Below are 16,171 nucleotides of genomic sequence, written 5' to 3' on the forward strand. Positions count from 1 at the left end.
GAGCTGGCAGGTTTTCATCCCAGATGACCTGGGAAGAATGGGAATGGCATACTGTCATCTATTACCCCATTTCTGTACGGATAGTAGAGTATAGTACAGTATGTTGGATCCTTTCAACTATCCCCCTGCTATGTTTTCACTGGGTTTTTACAAGACTTCTTTACCAGCTGAGCATTGTCTAACAAGTTTTACTAAGCTTGAGGCTCTGAGAGAACCTTTTATTTGGAAACCAAGTGAGATGAACTGTAAAAGAAAAATGGGAGGAAAAAAGAGCAGGAAGGTTCTGCTTGTCACTCTGAAAAAACCTTTGCTCAATTTCCTAATGAAAATCTTTAAGCTGTACATTCTGTTAATGTATTTGCTGGGCATGTACCATTTTGGGGTCGAAGTATTATTTATCTTATGTCTCATCCTTTCGATGGCTGCCAACTTGGTGAATACAAGCAAGCTTTTCCTTCAGGTAAAACAAAGGATGCTGTTATCTTCTGAGTCTGTTTCACTGAAGTTCTGTGTTCATTTTCTGGTGGTCAGTGAAAACATCTACGTGTAACAAGCACATTTAGGTGATGTTGTAGAGTTCTGGCTATTGAAATATCATTTTGCCACTGGCAGCCTTTCTGTATTTTACGCAATAGGGAAGATACAGGTGCCTAGTGTGCTTGTAAGTACATTTATAGTAAGTACAGTTAGCAAATTGTTATTTATTTTCATGCAGAAAATTGGCTCTGAAGCAAAGAGCTTGCAAGGGAGCAGAACCACTTGTGAAACGATATAATAGGGCTGAAGGCTTCAGCTGGAAAAAAAACACTGCAGACAAATTAAGAAAAACTTCAATGTTTTAAAATTTTCAAAATACACTTAAGACTTTCAATTGAAATACATTTAAAAAATTATTCTTTAAAGGTATCAAAATAAGTTACAGATGAGTTTAGTTTTGTGGATGTATGAAACTTTTTTCAGTTGATCTGAAATTCTGGGTTGTTTATTTTTTCCTTGTTTGTCAGTGTCATCCCCTCAGTTTTTCAAGTTGGCCTTTGAATCCAAAACAAACTATTTGCCTGCCTGTGTTTGTGAGCGTGGCTGGTGTGAACATATCAGCGATGACCACAGCACTTCTTGCACTGCATTAGGAGGGAAGGAATTGCAGCTCTACAGAACTTGACTGCAGACCTGTGCTGCTTGCTGTGGTACTGTTCATGCTGTGGTGGCTGCCCCATATGCTTCTCCAGTCTTGGAGATCAAACATCTATGTAGTTAAGGTGGCTTTTCTAGAGCTATGGTCACTCAGAGCTGAACTTCCTTTGGCAGTCCTTACTAGATGACTCTAACTGCAGAGATGCACACAGCATAGGTTAGATCTACATTTGTAAATAGTGTGGGATAACAGATGTGGATTTGTAACAAACAACTGGTGCTTATGACCTAATGTTCACTTTGTGTGTGTTTTCCAGGAGAGGATGGTTACTTCAGACTGGTTCTGCGCTTGTACCATTAGCTGAATTCCCATTAGCTCATCTTCCAATTTAGCTTTATTTGTGAAGAATCTAGTTGGCATGGTCTTACAGCACATCGTGTTACGCACCAAAGCATGGTAACTAGAGATGATCAGGAGGTAATTTTCAAAAGTGCACTCCTGCTACATGCTAAGTGTTACTATAGACACATTCATTGCCTCTCCCTGTATGTGACCCTTTGGCCTGTCTGTGAATGGGGAAGGGGACTGTATCGCATCCCTCTCTCTGACTTTTATATGAACCCGTAAATGGTGAGTAGAAGCTGATAGTGCACCTCTACCCACTTGTAGAGGTAGCAGCTAGGGGCTGGCAACTTAGTCTTAAAAGACACAAACCCCAACCCGTCAACTGAAGGGAGGCATCAGCTCAATGTCCTTACAGCCCACAGCAAGCAACAACCAGTACCAGATGTTGTTCAACTTTATCTAGGATGAGTAGCAACAAGTCCTACTGGCAGACCAAGTGGCTTAAACACTCCCCCGTGACAACCTCTGTTCAGGATGATGCCAGAGCCAGCCAGGAACAAACATGATCTCCTGTTCTAAAAATTTGGCCCATGCTACAGCTGAAAATCTATCTTGAGCTCCATTAATTAGAACATTGGCGTCTATTTATGCATATAAGTTAATGAATATTCATCAGACATGTTGATTAAGAGGATGTTATTTGCATATTCTTCCTAGATTTTTAGACCTTTACCCTTAGGTATTCTAGTATTCAAGATATTCATGTGGCACCAAGGGAAATTCTGATTAGGCATTAGGGGAAAAAAAATTCATAATGAAGGTGGTCAGATGTTGGAACAGGTGCTCAAAGATGTTGTGCACTTCCATTCTTGGAGGTATTTAAAACGTGACTGGACAAGGCCCTGAGCAATGTGAACTATCTTTGGATTTTATTTCAACTTTTTGAAGTTGTACTTCCTTTGAGCAGGAGATTGGGCCAGTTGACATCTAGAGGATCCTTCTAACATAAATAATTCTACAATTAATGCAGAAGAATAATGTTCCTACATTTTTGGCATTAATACGTTTATAGACGGGCACAAATATGTAACCAGTAATTTCATGGTTAGTATTACTCCAGAGGTAATGAAATAATCCTGTTAAGTGTGTTGCAATACTTTCTAATGAAGTCTCTGCCTTCATTAAGAAGATAGTTACTCATCATGAGTTCATTAACTAGTCAGCATATGTGATTGCAATTCTGTCATAGCAGCTGGTCAAGGTAGAGCCCAATTTCTCCTCCTACTGTAGTCCAGGGTTTAGTTTGACCAGTTAATGCATGCTGAAACTGCAACAACCACCTTGCCTATATTAAGGTACCTCCAGATGAGTTCTGATGATTCATATTAAATGATTTAAGATACTGAGGGCAGCACATACAGCTGAGGGCAGTAATTCTTAAGTTGCACCAGCCTGAATGGCCAGGGCTGGTTTGGAGGCTGCATAAAATGCTATCACAATTTAACAATGAACTTTTCCAAGGGAGACAAGACTCTTTCAGAGTGAACATTAACGGATATATATGCCACACGCAATTGCTTTGTGTAACCTGATCCTAGCCCTAAGTATGATTATAGCCCCTGGAAACCTTACTGAAATGTTATGCTAAGAAAAAACTGTAAACTTTCCCTGCTCCACAGATTTTCTGAAGATAATGTGAAACAATTAGAGGGTAAATGACCAATCTACATCTTCTGTTGTCTGGGTATGGATATAGTCACCCAATGAGGGAATAGCAACCAAACCATGGGATTAAGGCACTCTCTCATACAGAAGGCAGTTTCTCAAATGAATAGCAAATATATGTAGCGAGTGCAGTTTGCAAGCCAGAGGCTAAGCTTCCTTTTACTAGGAAATGTTTGTGTAGTAATTCTCAAACAGATTTGTAAAAACTAGAGCTAGCACAGAGAGTGAATTTTGTCAAATCAATTGCTTGCTACAAACAGTTCATCCAGAGGTATCTATAACACAAAAGAAGGAAAAGCTGCCTGGAGGTAGCAAAGGCTCAGAACATCCATGTCAATCTTTTCAGGAAAGCTCATCATATCAAAAGCCTTGACAGGAAATGTAATGACACAAATACTAGCTGTACAGCTGGATCCTTCTTAGAAATCAACATACATGCTACAAAAGAAGAATGGGTACCACCTGGTTTCAGATCTCTGCATGTTACAGAAAAAGGTGACTGTCATGTCAGTGCTGGCTTGTTGCAAAGTCTGGAATGGCCATGCCATAGTTCATCCAGAGCAAGTAAGCTGCTGGCTCCCTGCATCTGTCTGAGGTTCCTGATTGCTCTTACCCGAGGATTGCTGTAAAGAGTCTTAGAGTGGGAGAAATTCTTGTGTGTAGCTGTGAGCCCTCCAGCTACCAAAGGTAACTTGTTCATAGGCATTGGGCTAATCTGTGCCTGAACCTTATGGATGGTTCTACAATCTGCAGCCCTGGAAGTTGGCGGGGGGGGGGGGGGCGGAATGTGAAGTCTTGTAGCCCTCATTTGCAGGAGGGGAGTATAGACAGGTAACCCGTGTATGTAACTCTTCTGTGTGCCATCTTAGGCTGGATCTGAAGCGACATTACTGACACTTACCTAACCATTCTCACGTTACCAGTTTCATGAAAGACCATCTGAAGGACTACTTTCTGTTGCCAGCTGTCAGATGAGTTGGTCTGTACTATGTAGAAGACTAAACTATATGATCACAGTGACAGTGTAAATTCCTGAAATTTGACAACCACCTCTGCAAAAGTCAACCTGACCTCACAGAGGAAATGCCTCTGGGCACTTCTGAGATCCAAATTTTAGGACTGATGTGACCAATACCCTGGTGGCATTTTGAATTTTCATTCTATTTCTTAAATTAACCATGGGTAGAGACTGTTTCTTGAGCAGTTTGAAAGTGTTGAAATATTATATTCCTCAGGGGGTCGGCACTGGGACATCTGTTTAACATCTTTGTTGGTGACATGGACAGTGGGACTGAGTGCACCCTCAGCAAGTTTGCCGATGGTACCAAGCTGTGTGGTATGGTTGACACGCTGGAGGGAAGGGATGCCATCCAGAGGAACCTTGACAGGCTGGAGAGGTGGGCCTGTGCAAACCTCATGAAGTTCAACAAGGCCAAGTGCAAGGTCCTGCACCTGGGTCAGGGCAATCCCAAGCACAAATACAGGCTGGGTGGAGAATGGATAGAGAACAGCTCTGAGGAGAGGGACTTGGGGGTGTTGGTTGATGAGAAACTCAACATGGCCTGGCAATGTGCACTTGCAGCCCAGAAAGCCAACTGTATCCTGGGCTGCATCAAAAGAAGCATGACCAGCAGGTCGAGGGAGGTGATTCTCTCCCTCTACTCAGCTCTCGTGAGGCCCCACCTGGAGTACTGCATTCAGCTCTGGGGCCCCCAACATAAAGACATGGACCTGTTGGAGCAAGTCCAGAGAAAGGCCATGAAGATGATCCGAGGGCTGGAGCACCTCTCCTGTGAGGACAGGCTGAGAGAGTTGGGGTTGTTCACCCTGGAGAAGAGAAGGTTCTGGGGAGACCTTATTGCGGCCTTCCAGTACCAGAAGGGGGCCTACAAGAAAGCTGGAGAGGGGCTTTTTACAAGGGAGCGTAGAGATAGAACAAGGGGTAGTGGCTACAAACTGAAAGAGGGTAGATTTAGATTAGCTATAAGGAAGAAGCTCTTTACTGTGAGGGTGGTGAGGCGCTAGAACAGGTTGCCCAGAGAAGCTGTGGCTGCCCCATCCCTGGAAGTGTTCAAGGTCAGGCTGGATGGGGCTTTGAGCAACCTGGTCTAGTGGAAGGTGCCTCTGCCCATGGCAGGGGGTTTGGAACCAGATGTTCTTTAAGGTCTCTTCCAACCCAACCCATTCTATGATGAAGACACTGGTCCAAAAGTTCTGAAAAAAATTGTCTGTTTATCCACCAAATACAGACAGATACCAGCAGTATGACCTTCCTTTTAATTGATCTCAACCCTGTTCAGCTTAGAGTGGGAGAATGTTTCAGTCACCCCCTGCATTACCAGTTTAGGGTCTCTAATGGGGTAGTGTTTACAGCCCTCGTAGTGCAGTGGGAGCTGAGTTTCAGTAGCAGCTGAACTAACATCAGGATATTGGGATAGTTTTGAAAAGTGAATACTAAAGAATCACACAATGTTTTCAGGTGATATTCCTGCTGTAGCAGTTTAAAGATTTTCCTTGTAATGGAGAGAAGAAGAAATATTATATAATAATAAGGTGGTAGTGTGGAGCAATGCTCAATGGATATGGGAGGGGAACTGAGCAAGTAAGTGGATCAGTAAGAAGAGTGGTGTGTTTGATGCTGGGAATGCTTAGCTGCTCTGGATGAAGCTACCTCTAGTTTCCTTATCTCAATTTTACTTGGCATCTGAACTTTGCTGGAACAGGGGGTTACCAACCACAGAGTTACAGCTGCAGAATCCCCGCTGAGCATCTGTGCTTATGTGAGGATGGTAACGCAGTTTTGCTCTGCATGGTTCTAGTTGCATCTTCCTGCTGATCGCTTTCCTAGCACTCTCTTTGAAGATGTCAGCCACTTTTCTTTAGGATTTTCAGCAAACATTTCCCTTTGATCAGAGGAACATAGAATATACTGCATCTGTCAGTGGAGCAGCTTTGTGGTTGCTTTGTGTTTCTTGTGGCCAGCTATAACACTTGCTATGGCAGCTGCATAGGTGAAAAAAACCCGCTCACTGGTTTGCTTTATAAATACTGTTCCCAGTTATTTGAGCAAAGTGTAGAGTCAGCTTCAGTTGCATTTGGTCTTTCTAAGTTAGTGCTGAAGGCTGGAGATGCTCCATAAATTGCAGTTGCCCTGTTGAGGGTATGGAAGGGAGAGTGTGGGTGTGGTGGTTTTGTGTTTTGTTTTGTTTTGTTTTTTTTTTCTTTCCTCCTCCTTACTCTTGCTTCCCCTCCCACCCCAAAGACTGGAGTGGGCATAGCTATTCATTCATCTGAAGGTAAGGATTTCTTAGGGTTTTTCTGAGAGGACTTTCCAGGAGAGCAGTAGTTCTAATCCTTGCTGCAGTCGATGCCTCTGCTCTCCCAGGGACCTCCAGGAACTGGATGTTTGGGGGTCTTGAACCTAGTTCTCTTCTGTGTGGGATAAGTAGGGAAACATCTTGAAGTATGAAATTGTCACTGCTATAGACTCATCCTTTTCCTAATTTTTATTGGCAGGTCCAGGCAAATGAAAGCCTTTTTCTAAGTTTCAAAAGCTAATTCTCACCTCTAGCTAGGTATGTGCTGATGCAGTTGCATTAACTCAGCAGGGTTGCTCTTCTACACCTGTGAGAGCAGGTTTAGATAAATGCCTCATGTTTAAATGCCAAGCAATCACAAACCTTGTCAGTTCTGGCTATGACAAGCTTGAGGTTCCCAGTAAGATCCCGCCTGCCTCTCCTGTCAGCAGTGGCCATGTGGATGAAGATGGCTGCATGTTCTCTCCAGTGGTTGCTGCTGTTCTAGAGTCTGAAGTAATTGAAGTGCTGGAAGCTAGTAAAAGACGGCTCTGAAACACTCTGAACTACACTCTCTTGAGTGTATTAAACTCGGTGTTCACAGAAGAATTTAATAGCCTAAAGCCAAAGGGGCCCATTAGCTTGTGTGGGCTGACCTCTGGTATATCATAGACCATTATGTTTCACCCATTTATCCTTTTATTGAGCCCAGTAACTTGGATTAGACTGAAGTCTTTTGAGCCCTATAACAAAAAATTAATTAGGCTTACCCATTCTAGCAGTGAAGCTATGCTTAATGCTTCAGAGAAGGGTGAAAATCCAGGAGCAGCATCCTTGTCCGACCTGGGGGTCTGTTTCCCCGTGTAAGGCAAGTAGCGGGGACAATTCCTAGATACAAGTAAATTCTCTGTACTCTGCTCAGCCCTCTTGAGTGCATGCAGTGGCCAGCCCTCGTATTTCACAGACAAGTAGGGAAAAAAGGACAACTTATCTCACCGTGTACACTGAAGAGCACTTTACCTTCTGGTCCCTACAAACTCTTGGTTGGAGTCATGATGTTTATTGGCTAACAGCATGTGATTTAGAGGTGGAAACAGTGTTGAAATATGTTGTGTGGCTGGAAAGGAGATCATAATGGAATTTACCATTCAAATCTACCTGTACTTCAGCTACCGTTGAACCATTGCCACTGCAGTTGTAGTGTAGGTTCTAGACAGTCTTTAAACATGTACTTAAGTCTCATTAAAGCCATGGGGATATAAGCGTGAGCCCAAAATTATATATATGGTGAAGTGATGATCTGAATTTGGACCATAATCTTTCTGCTTTAGGCTTTGGTGATAGAAGATAGTGAACAGCTCACTGCATTACTACTAACAGTATTTGCAGTAAGAATAAAAAGTTTGATGGACCTGGCTACAAATAAGCCTCTTTGGTGTAAGAGGAGATGCTTTCTGCTGATTGCTTTAAGAAATTATAGCAAATGGAACAGGCTTTTTTCCTTCCTTCTGTACGCTTTTATTTTGAATCTTGGCTCTGTGTCCTTGTCTGCTATTCTATATAAATCTCTTCTCTAGGCAGGTATCTGATAACTTAAAGATTATTTTCTGACAAATAAGCATTTTCCATTTTCTTGCCAATGCTTCTGATCCATGAAAGCAGCTGAACAAAAGGGGATATGAAAACCTATAAGAAGGCAAGGTTGTGATTTGGGGCTTTTTTTAAAGCTCTTTGCACACTAGCTGTCTTTTTTTAAATACTGTGCTTGGTTTGAAACTTTAATTCTGGGCGTACATTTGGTGCCCAGATGGTGCAGACTCACACAGAAGCCCATCACGCTGTCAGGGCAGGCGGATACATATGTAAATATTTTGCCTTTTTCCCCTATAATATTTGGCTTTGTCTAATCTAATTGCTGTCAAAGGCAGAATGTGAAGAATGCTTAAGAGGAGCAAACAATGAGGACCTCAAATGTTTGTATTGCACTAACTTTGGAAGATGCTAGTAGACTGCGATGTAATTAATAATTTTGTTTCATGCGTTTTCTTATTCATGCTGTGAATTCATGGTGTATGATCTAAGTTCATGCCAAATAATATTTAACAACCTGAGGTAGAAACCTGTATTTTCTAGTGGCATAAAAGCATATTTAACCCCTTGGAGCTGTCGATATAAGGCTAATGGCTCTCCCTTTTCAGTTCAGGCTGACAGTAAATGTTCTCTACCTGCCTCTTGGTGTATAGCACTCTTTCTTATTTATATAATTCATTGCTTCATTTAATTTATTCTATTGAGTGCCTGTCTTAATGTATTTTTAATACATAAAAGCATTTCCAGCATAGCTGCTTCTCTGACCGGTGGTAGCTAGTAGCAAACAGTGTGGCCAACCACATTAAGGATGCCTATTTAGTTATTAAAGGCCTGATCCAAAATACCATATTATTAATGGCAAAATGACTTGCATGAGTTTTGAATCTGACTGCTTAGTGACGAGGTCTAATAAAGGCAGTGTTAGTTGAGGATGCTGGTAAAATGTATGTAGGAGACCTTACTGTTTTTCATCGATGCAAGAATGGTTGCACTATTGCAGGTTTCTGATCAGATGCAAAATTTGGCTAGGCTATAATTCATGGAAAGCAGCAGGCTATGCCAGACCCATTCCTCTAAGGACACTAACTATGCAGAGAGATGCCAGGAGATCAGGGCCTGGAGGTGTGATTATTGTAGAAGAAGAAAAGTGACTGTAAAAGGAGAATGTAATAATGTGACCAGAAGACAAAGAGAAGCAGCACGTGGTGCTTTTTTCCATGGAACGTGGATGAAATCCTGACTACAGGGGAAAAAAATTGCCCATTTCAGCTATTTGTGTTGCCATCTGAGGCTTATTATTCAGGGGTGCCAATAAATTCTGTTTCTGAGCCTGCTATGAAAGTGTCTGGGTACCTTCAAGAGACATACCATAGCCTGTTGCATATCCTTCTGCTTGCCTTGCTTCTTGGCTGTGGGGTGGAAGGGGGTCAGGAAAATTGTTCACTATATATATTGTTTTTCCTGTGCTGTTTTTTGTTACTGCAGGAAAGATCAAAGACGTTTGCTTTGTGTATCTCCTGGAACATGGGCATTGAGACACATTCACATCTTAGCTGATCATGCTGTAATTTACAGTTTCTACGCAGTAAATGCTGGTATGCCTGCTACTAGCTCATGGTTTGGAGAAAAGAAATGAAAGAAGGGGTGATTTGCCACATATACCTGATTGTGAAAGCAGACACTCTGGTAGCTACTGCAGGGCCTTTGGTGTATCATAAGCTTGGATGTGAGCTTACCCTACAGGTAGCTCGTGCCTGTCATGGGCCAAAGATAGCATTGGTTGTCACAGTGGACTGATGGTAGGGTTTGCTTTGCTCCTAGCATTTTCTTTTGGTTGTCAAGCCGATCTGGTCTATAGCTGGGAGGACATGTTGCATTCACTTAACAGCACTTTCTTTTCTGCGTTTTGCCCTTCCCAGGAGCAATTGAGCGGTGCACGTACATCAAGTACCACTACTCCTCAGCGACCATTCCCAAGAACCTCACCTACAACATCACCAAGACAATCCGCCAGGATGAGTGGCATGCCTTGCGTAAGTGGTGCTGGCTTTCTTCTCCGTTCTCCTCATGTGCGGACTAAGGGAGGTACTCACTGATAAATGCGAACAGAGGCTTTGACTGACAACCTGCTCAGAGCCCTCTTCTCACATACAGTTTGTCTTTGTAGCAGACTGATCAATTTGTTCTTGGGACCTACATCTGTTTCTGTTGCTGACTAGAAATTCTGCTGAGGCATGAAAAAGTTGGGGGAGGGGAAGAGGCATTCATATGCAGAGACTAATATTGAGTTAAATACAAAAATGAATAACAAAATCAATGCCCTATTTTTTAATTCAGTAGAATGCTCTGTATGTGAGCGTATTCTCATGCAGCTTGTGCTGCTGCTGAGTTTCCTGCTTCCAGCAGAATTCATTGCTGGCTTTTATTGTAGAGTATGTCCTGCTGCCTGCAGCTCCTGGGTGAGCATGGCATCACTCTTCTTTGAACATCTAGAAAGAGAAATGCTGCACCCTTTAAGGCACAGGGAAGGAGCTTAGCCCTTAGTGATAATTGTAGCCGATGGTCACCAACTTGTAACATTTGCTGAAGCAACAAGATCTGACGGGGATGGAATTGCCTTGAGATGTATTGGCTGGCCTTAAAGCTTTTCTCCTTCTCATCTTGGAGATGGAAAAGGGTTTTCACTGATGAAATGGAAGAGGTAGGATTTCAAAGGAAGGATGCCACTGCAACTTGCTCGTATTACTACATAATCATGGGGACTGATGAATGTCCTGAGCTCCTCTGTCTCAGTGGAAGCAGTTAACAGCTCCTTGAAGATGGCAGGGGTTGAGGGATACTGATTCTGACTGAAAACCTTGAAAAGTGGTAGTGAGCAGCTACTGTCCAGACTGTGTCAGCTTGAGAAATGTGTAAGACCTCTGGTGTTCCCAGGGCTTTCAGTCCCTGTTTCACTCCTGCCTTATGTGGCCGTTGCTTTGGGAGGATCCTTTTAAGCTCTGGGAAGGAGAAGGTGTAATGATACCGTCTAGTTCCTGCATTGGTAAGGTCAGGTCTGGTTTGAGACTCATTGGTGCTTTGTTAGGTCTGCCTGGGCAAATCTGATAAAGCATTAGAAAGTTCTAGAGGGTCTTGCTAAACTCATAATTTTCTTTTTTTTTTTTTTGAAATGTCTGTGTGTAGATAAATACATATTCTTATTGTGACATGATGAAGAAAAGGAATATTGAACTCATGCCTTTCAGAAGGTTGTAAGAGGCTGGTCTTGCAAAATACCGTGCTGTGCTCATTTGTTCCTGAAGTCAGAAGATCAGGCGGTTGGGTTCCCTTGAGGTTTTCTGCTACCACCTGTCATCTCTGCTGGTGTCAGTTTTATGTTAACACTGCTTGTCTGTGGGCAAAAAGAAACACACCCCCCCACCCAAGACATCTTCTGTTAGGGTTCATAGGGCAGTAGAAAGGGTCTTTGGTTTATGCTTTTGGCTGTGCATGTATGCTTTTGCCACTGCTGTGAGCAGCAATGACTTTTCCGCTTTCATCCACTGGGAATCTCATTAATTAATGTAGGAGTTGTCTTAAAGAAGTTCATCTTTATTTCAGCAATGGCTCAGGTAAAGGGCTATTCTGAAGCTGTATTTGTATTTTTTCAGCTTAAATATAATTACTAATATGACTGGCCATGTTAGTCCCTCGGTGTGTGCATCCTTTTGGGGGATCAGCAAGTTCCTGAGCCTGGTGTGTCGGCAGCTGACGGGAGCCTTCTGTAGGGTATTTGTCAGTCTCCAAAGTGGCAGTCTAGACATGCCGTGCTCACACATTTACATATCTGATTTGGTCTGAGGCACTTTCAGGGTGAGGCTTGTTTGTTCCCTCCCTGGGGAGGGTACCCTGAGTGTGTGGGTGTGTATGCATATTTCTGACCCAGATTTTCTTGCTAGTTCATGAGTCAGATAAGTGTAGGTAGATGTAGATAGGGAGATTCAAACTTCAGTTCTGTCTAAAGACAGGAAAGGAAAGAAATACTTTGCTGAAGCGCGCTCTTCTCCAGAGCAGTTAAGTGCAATGGCGAGCGTTTTGATACGTGTTAGCCACTGGAGGATCTGGAGGTCGCTGCGTTTAAGGATGAACTGAACCTATTTCCTCTGTAGGAACAGCGACCTTGCTGTTTTTCTGTAAAATATCTTTTTTAAAAGACTAAGGGCAATAGCAATCTCCTCAAATCATGTTTTGGTTGAGGAGGATGTTCTCCTTTTAGAAAACATTTGCAATGGAGTAGGCATAAAGTGGGGTAAGACTCAGTCCCTTCAAAAAGTACCTGTAATTTTAGATTCTGCCTTACACCTGACCTGGTTCTGTACCTCTGGACTAGCTTCATCCAGGGCACAGCTACTTCAGCTCACCACTGCTCATCCTGAGGCAGAATAGCATTTCCAATTCAACCTGGCCATTATTTTCCTCTGAACAACTCTGTTCAAATTTCCCTTTCACTGACTGTTGTGACAAACAGTGAAGGAGCAGGGCCCAGGCCTGTTGTTCCTTATGCTCTTGCCGTGGGTAATTTCTCAGATCTGTAGCATAAGATGGAAGAAAGAAAAAAAAAAACAAACCCATTTCCTGATGAAACACTGGGGCAAAATGGCATCTTGGAGAATTTCAGAGGAACTGGAAAGGTGAAACCAAAGTGTCTGTTCACCCCACTAAAGAAAATGCCTTTTCCAGGCTGAAGCTGCTGCTGTCCTTTGGCATATCTGTATTTCAGTAGTGGTTATTTTTCTTCCCTGGTGCATGGGCAGCAAACCACAGGCCTGGGAAGGAAATTGGTTGCTTTGCCTGTGTATTGGGTGGGGGAGCAGAAGAGAGAGGGCTCCAGCTGTGCCCAGCAGACTGTTTTTTTTTTTTTTAGACTGGCAGGCAGGACTCATGCTCCAGCAGTTTCTCTTGAATTGCAGGAGTGGGTGAGGGGCAATTAAATGGAGGCTGAGGACCCTATGGTACCAGTCAGCACAGAAAGCAGATAGTCCTCTAGCTGTGCTGTCAGCTATGCTAGAAGAACCCAGGGGAGCAGCTGGACCTGGAGGAATGGTTGGAGCTGACTTTATAATTTCTGATTTTATCTTTTTTTTCATTCTGTTTGACATTTTCAAGATGGAATCTTTGCTCCAAATTCATTGCCTGTGGCAGCATGAGCCAGGAAAATAGGACTTCACTTCCCTGCAGTCACTTCCTCTCAACTGTCTCTGGTTAAACAGGATGGAGGGAAGGATGATTGTAGTATTGCTAGCTCTCACCTGTCAGGAGATAAATGTTCATCTAATTAGACAAAAAGGGTGTCTATATGAGCTGGGAGGGGAAGGGAGAAGGGAAAGAAAGCTGTGTCCAACAACTTTGAGCATGAGTAACTGTCTCTTTATGGGAGATGCCAGTGTAATGATATGATTGAGTCACTATTAGGCATTTACCCTGTCACATTTTGGCCCCAGTCTTGTGCACAGAAACTTTGTCCGTAGTTCTGACTTCTGAGAAACTCCAGCAGCATCACTGATGCTTTTAGAAATTCATGTATATGTTATTAGAATAAAAACTTAAAAAATCTGAACAGTTCTATATTTATTTGCATATTCCGTTCCATGTGTGTTATGCTGTTCTCATAGGTTCACTTTCAGTGTGCTACAGATTTGTGTTCACAAAACATGGGGAAAGTGATCATGGCAGGGGTTTGAGCTGTGGAATTGGGAGAGGTGAGAGGCATTTTCAGGTGATGGAATAAGCACTTTAGCTGGATGCTGTTACTCTAAGAAAGTTGACCATAAAAACGAGGCGATGTTGATGCTAATTTTTTTCTCTCGTCCCAAAAATTTCAGGAAACCGTTATTTGGTATATTGTGCCAAAGAAGGTGAGAGGCTGCGTTTGCTTTGAAAATGGTAGTACCACCAAGGCAATGAGGGGATGTACTATATTCAGTTTGACATCTTCCAGGAACCAACAGTGCTGTTCTCTAAAGCCACTGTGAGGGGTAAGGCACTCAAAGCCCAGGGAGTATTTAGTCTACTGGCTTACTCCTTGGAGCAAAACAGAAAACTGTTGGGTTGATGCTGTTTTGTACTATCGGAAGGACTGTAGGAAGGTCATTCAATTTTTTTTTTTTTTTTTTGCAAATAGGCTATATGCAATGCAGGCTCTAAATTGATTGTCTGCTGCAGTCTTTAAGAAACAACTGTTTTGTGAAAAAGGGTAACAACAGCATAGAAGATATGCAGAGAGGAATTTCTAAGTATGCTTAAGCCAGCTATCTATGTTTCATTGCCTTGCTGGGAGAGTTAGGATTAGAAAGTTCTTCTGAGGAAGCCAAATAGTGCAGAAAAGGGAGAAAGATACAGATAAGAGGAGAGGGATTGTCTTCATACTTTCTTAGATCCAGTCTAGCATGATGATGTTTTATTTTTGCCTCTAGCTTCTCATGTTTAGACCTTATGCTTCCTCGCTCATTTTTACCTTTGAACATACTTGTATTTGCCATGGGACTTCTTTGTGCGTTCATTCCTTGAATGATTTCAACAAGAACAACTGTGTAGGTGCTACAGGATTGTGGGTTAGCCTGCTGTGGGCTCAGACCTGCCTTGAGCCTCACAGGACTGATGCTTGTGGGTCACTCTGCAGTCTTCCTCACTGTGGTCTTGGCAAGGGAAGGGTAAAAGGGGGCTTTTCCAGGGCCACTTTCTCTCCAAGGCAGGTGAAGAAAGTATTGTGGCTTTAAAGTGCTGCAAACGAGCAAGTTGCTGATGTGTGTTCTTGAAGAGTGAGATTTATTTTTCTCTCAGGGAACAAGTCAAACCACTGCCTCTTCGCTTTCTCCTGCCTTGGTAGCTGAAACGGGACAAATGCTGCATGGTCCTCAGGGCCTTTCTATGGCAGAGCTCCCAGTGTCTTGCGCTATATCGCATGAAATTCTCCACAGCAGAAGATGAAAAATTCTTCCTTCTCTCCAAAAGCTTTTATTTTGCTGACTCACAGAGCCTATCATGGCAAGTAGATAGCAGGGTCTTTAAGTCTGTTACTTTTTCCTTCCTCCCTATACATTACAAACCTGAATTTGTACTTTGGGTTACATGTGGCCACAAAAGGGGGAATTCTTGTTTGTCTGCTCGTCTCCAGCTTGCCATTGCTGCCGAGGCCTGTCTTCCACAGCAGCTGTTTTGTGTCCAGGAACATGGAGAGTGCTGCATCTGGGCAGCAAGTGGCTGGAATTGCTATGGAAACTGATCTCTTTCTGCACAGCTTAGAAAATGTGTCACCAGACTGCTTTAGAGAGAACCAGTTCACACACAAGTAGCTGATGCTTCTTGAGAAATGTTTAGAATTTCCTGGTTTTTGTGGAAATGCTTCTTGTTTGGCACTGTGTGATCTCCTTTGCCTGTCTCCTACCCCCGGCTTCTACTGCAGGACCACAGGATATGGGCTCTGAATTGAGAGTATTGGCATGGGGAGCTGCATTGTCAGGAGAAGAGGAACCATAATGCCTTGTGCTAACTGGAATGATAACGTTCAGCTGCGCTGTTGAAGAGTGCAATAATCTTGTGTTTGTGGTGGTCTGAAAGCCATTTGCATAAAAAATGAATTGCAAAGTCAAAAGTAATAGTCTGGCGCATTCTGAGAGGAGCAAGTATTGGAGGAAATGGGGGATTTCTACAGGATGCAGAGAGTGATAATATTTTAATTCATATAGCATCTATGCTGAAAGCTGAATGGATTTTTATCAGCCTTAATGGTCTGAACTTTGCAGGAGATTAAGGCTTCCTCATTTAGGCCTACAAAGCACTCAAATACCTCCTCATAACCAGTAAAACTATGGGGGGCGGAAGGGGGACTGGAAAAAAACTCCTTTTGTAGAGGTCAGTTATGGTACTGATTGCAGTGGCAACAATTAGCACTCCGGAAAAGATTGTAATGTCTATATTTCTAATTTCTACAAGCTTTCCAAGCCTTCTAACTCCATGGAACAAGATGCTGAGATTTACACAGAAGCTCAGTTGATAGCTTGACAATGCATTAGTAACACCAGTAGGCTCGTGGACTTGACCC

At 42.9% G+C, this 16,171-nt stretch overlaps 1 protein-coding gene across 4 annotated transcripts in view; it reads left to right on the forward strand.

The window, feature by feature from the left end:
- Positions 1–16,171, forward strand: part of TMEM178B (transmembrane protein 178B) — a 256,488-nt gene that overhangs the window by 52,545 nt on the left and 187,772 nt on the right. For 3 of the 4 annotated variants that reach the window (XR_015706467.1, XR_015706466.1, XM_009464761.2), the window contains exon 2: positions 10,011–10,124. The exons of the other annotated variant lie outside the window; for it this stretch is intronic. Coding sequence is in view for 1 of the 3 variants with exons in the window: in XM_009464761.2 (XP_009463036.1) it covers positions 10,011–10,124 (114 nt within the window). In the remaining 2 variants the exon portion in view is untranslated. The remainder of the gene's footprint in view (positions 1–10,010; positions 10,125–16,171) is intronic. 4 annotated transcript variants of the gene reach the window in all.

This window comes from Nipponia nippon, unplaced genomic scaffold (genome assembly GCF_047370975.1).
Source record: "Nipponia nippon isolate SJK-2023a ecotype South Korea unplaced genomic scaffold, ASM4737097v1 scaffold_3, whole genome shotgun sequence".
NCBI classification, from domain to species: Eukaryota; Metazoa; Chordata; class Aves; order Pelecaniformes; family Threskiornithidae; genus Nipponia; species Nipponia nippon.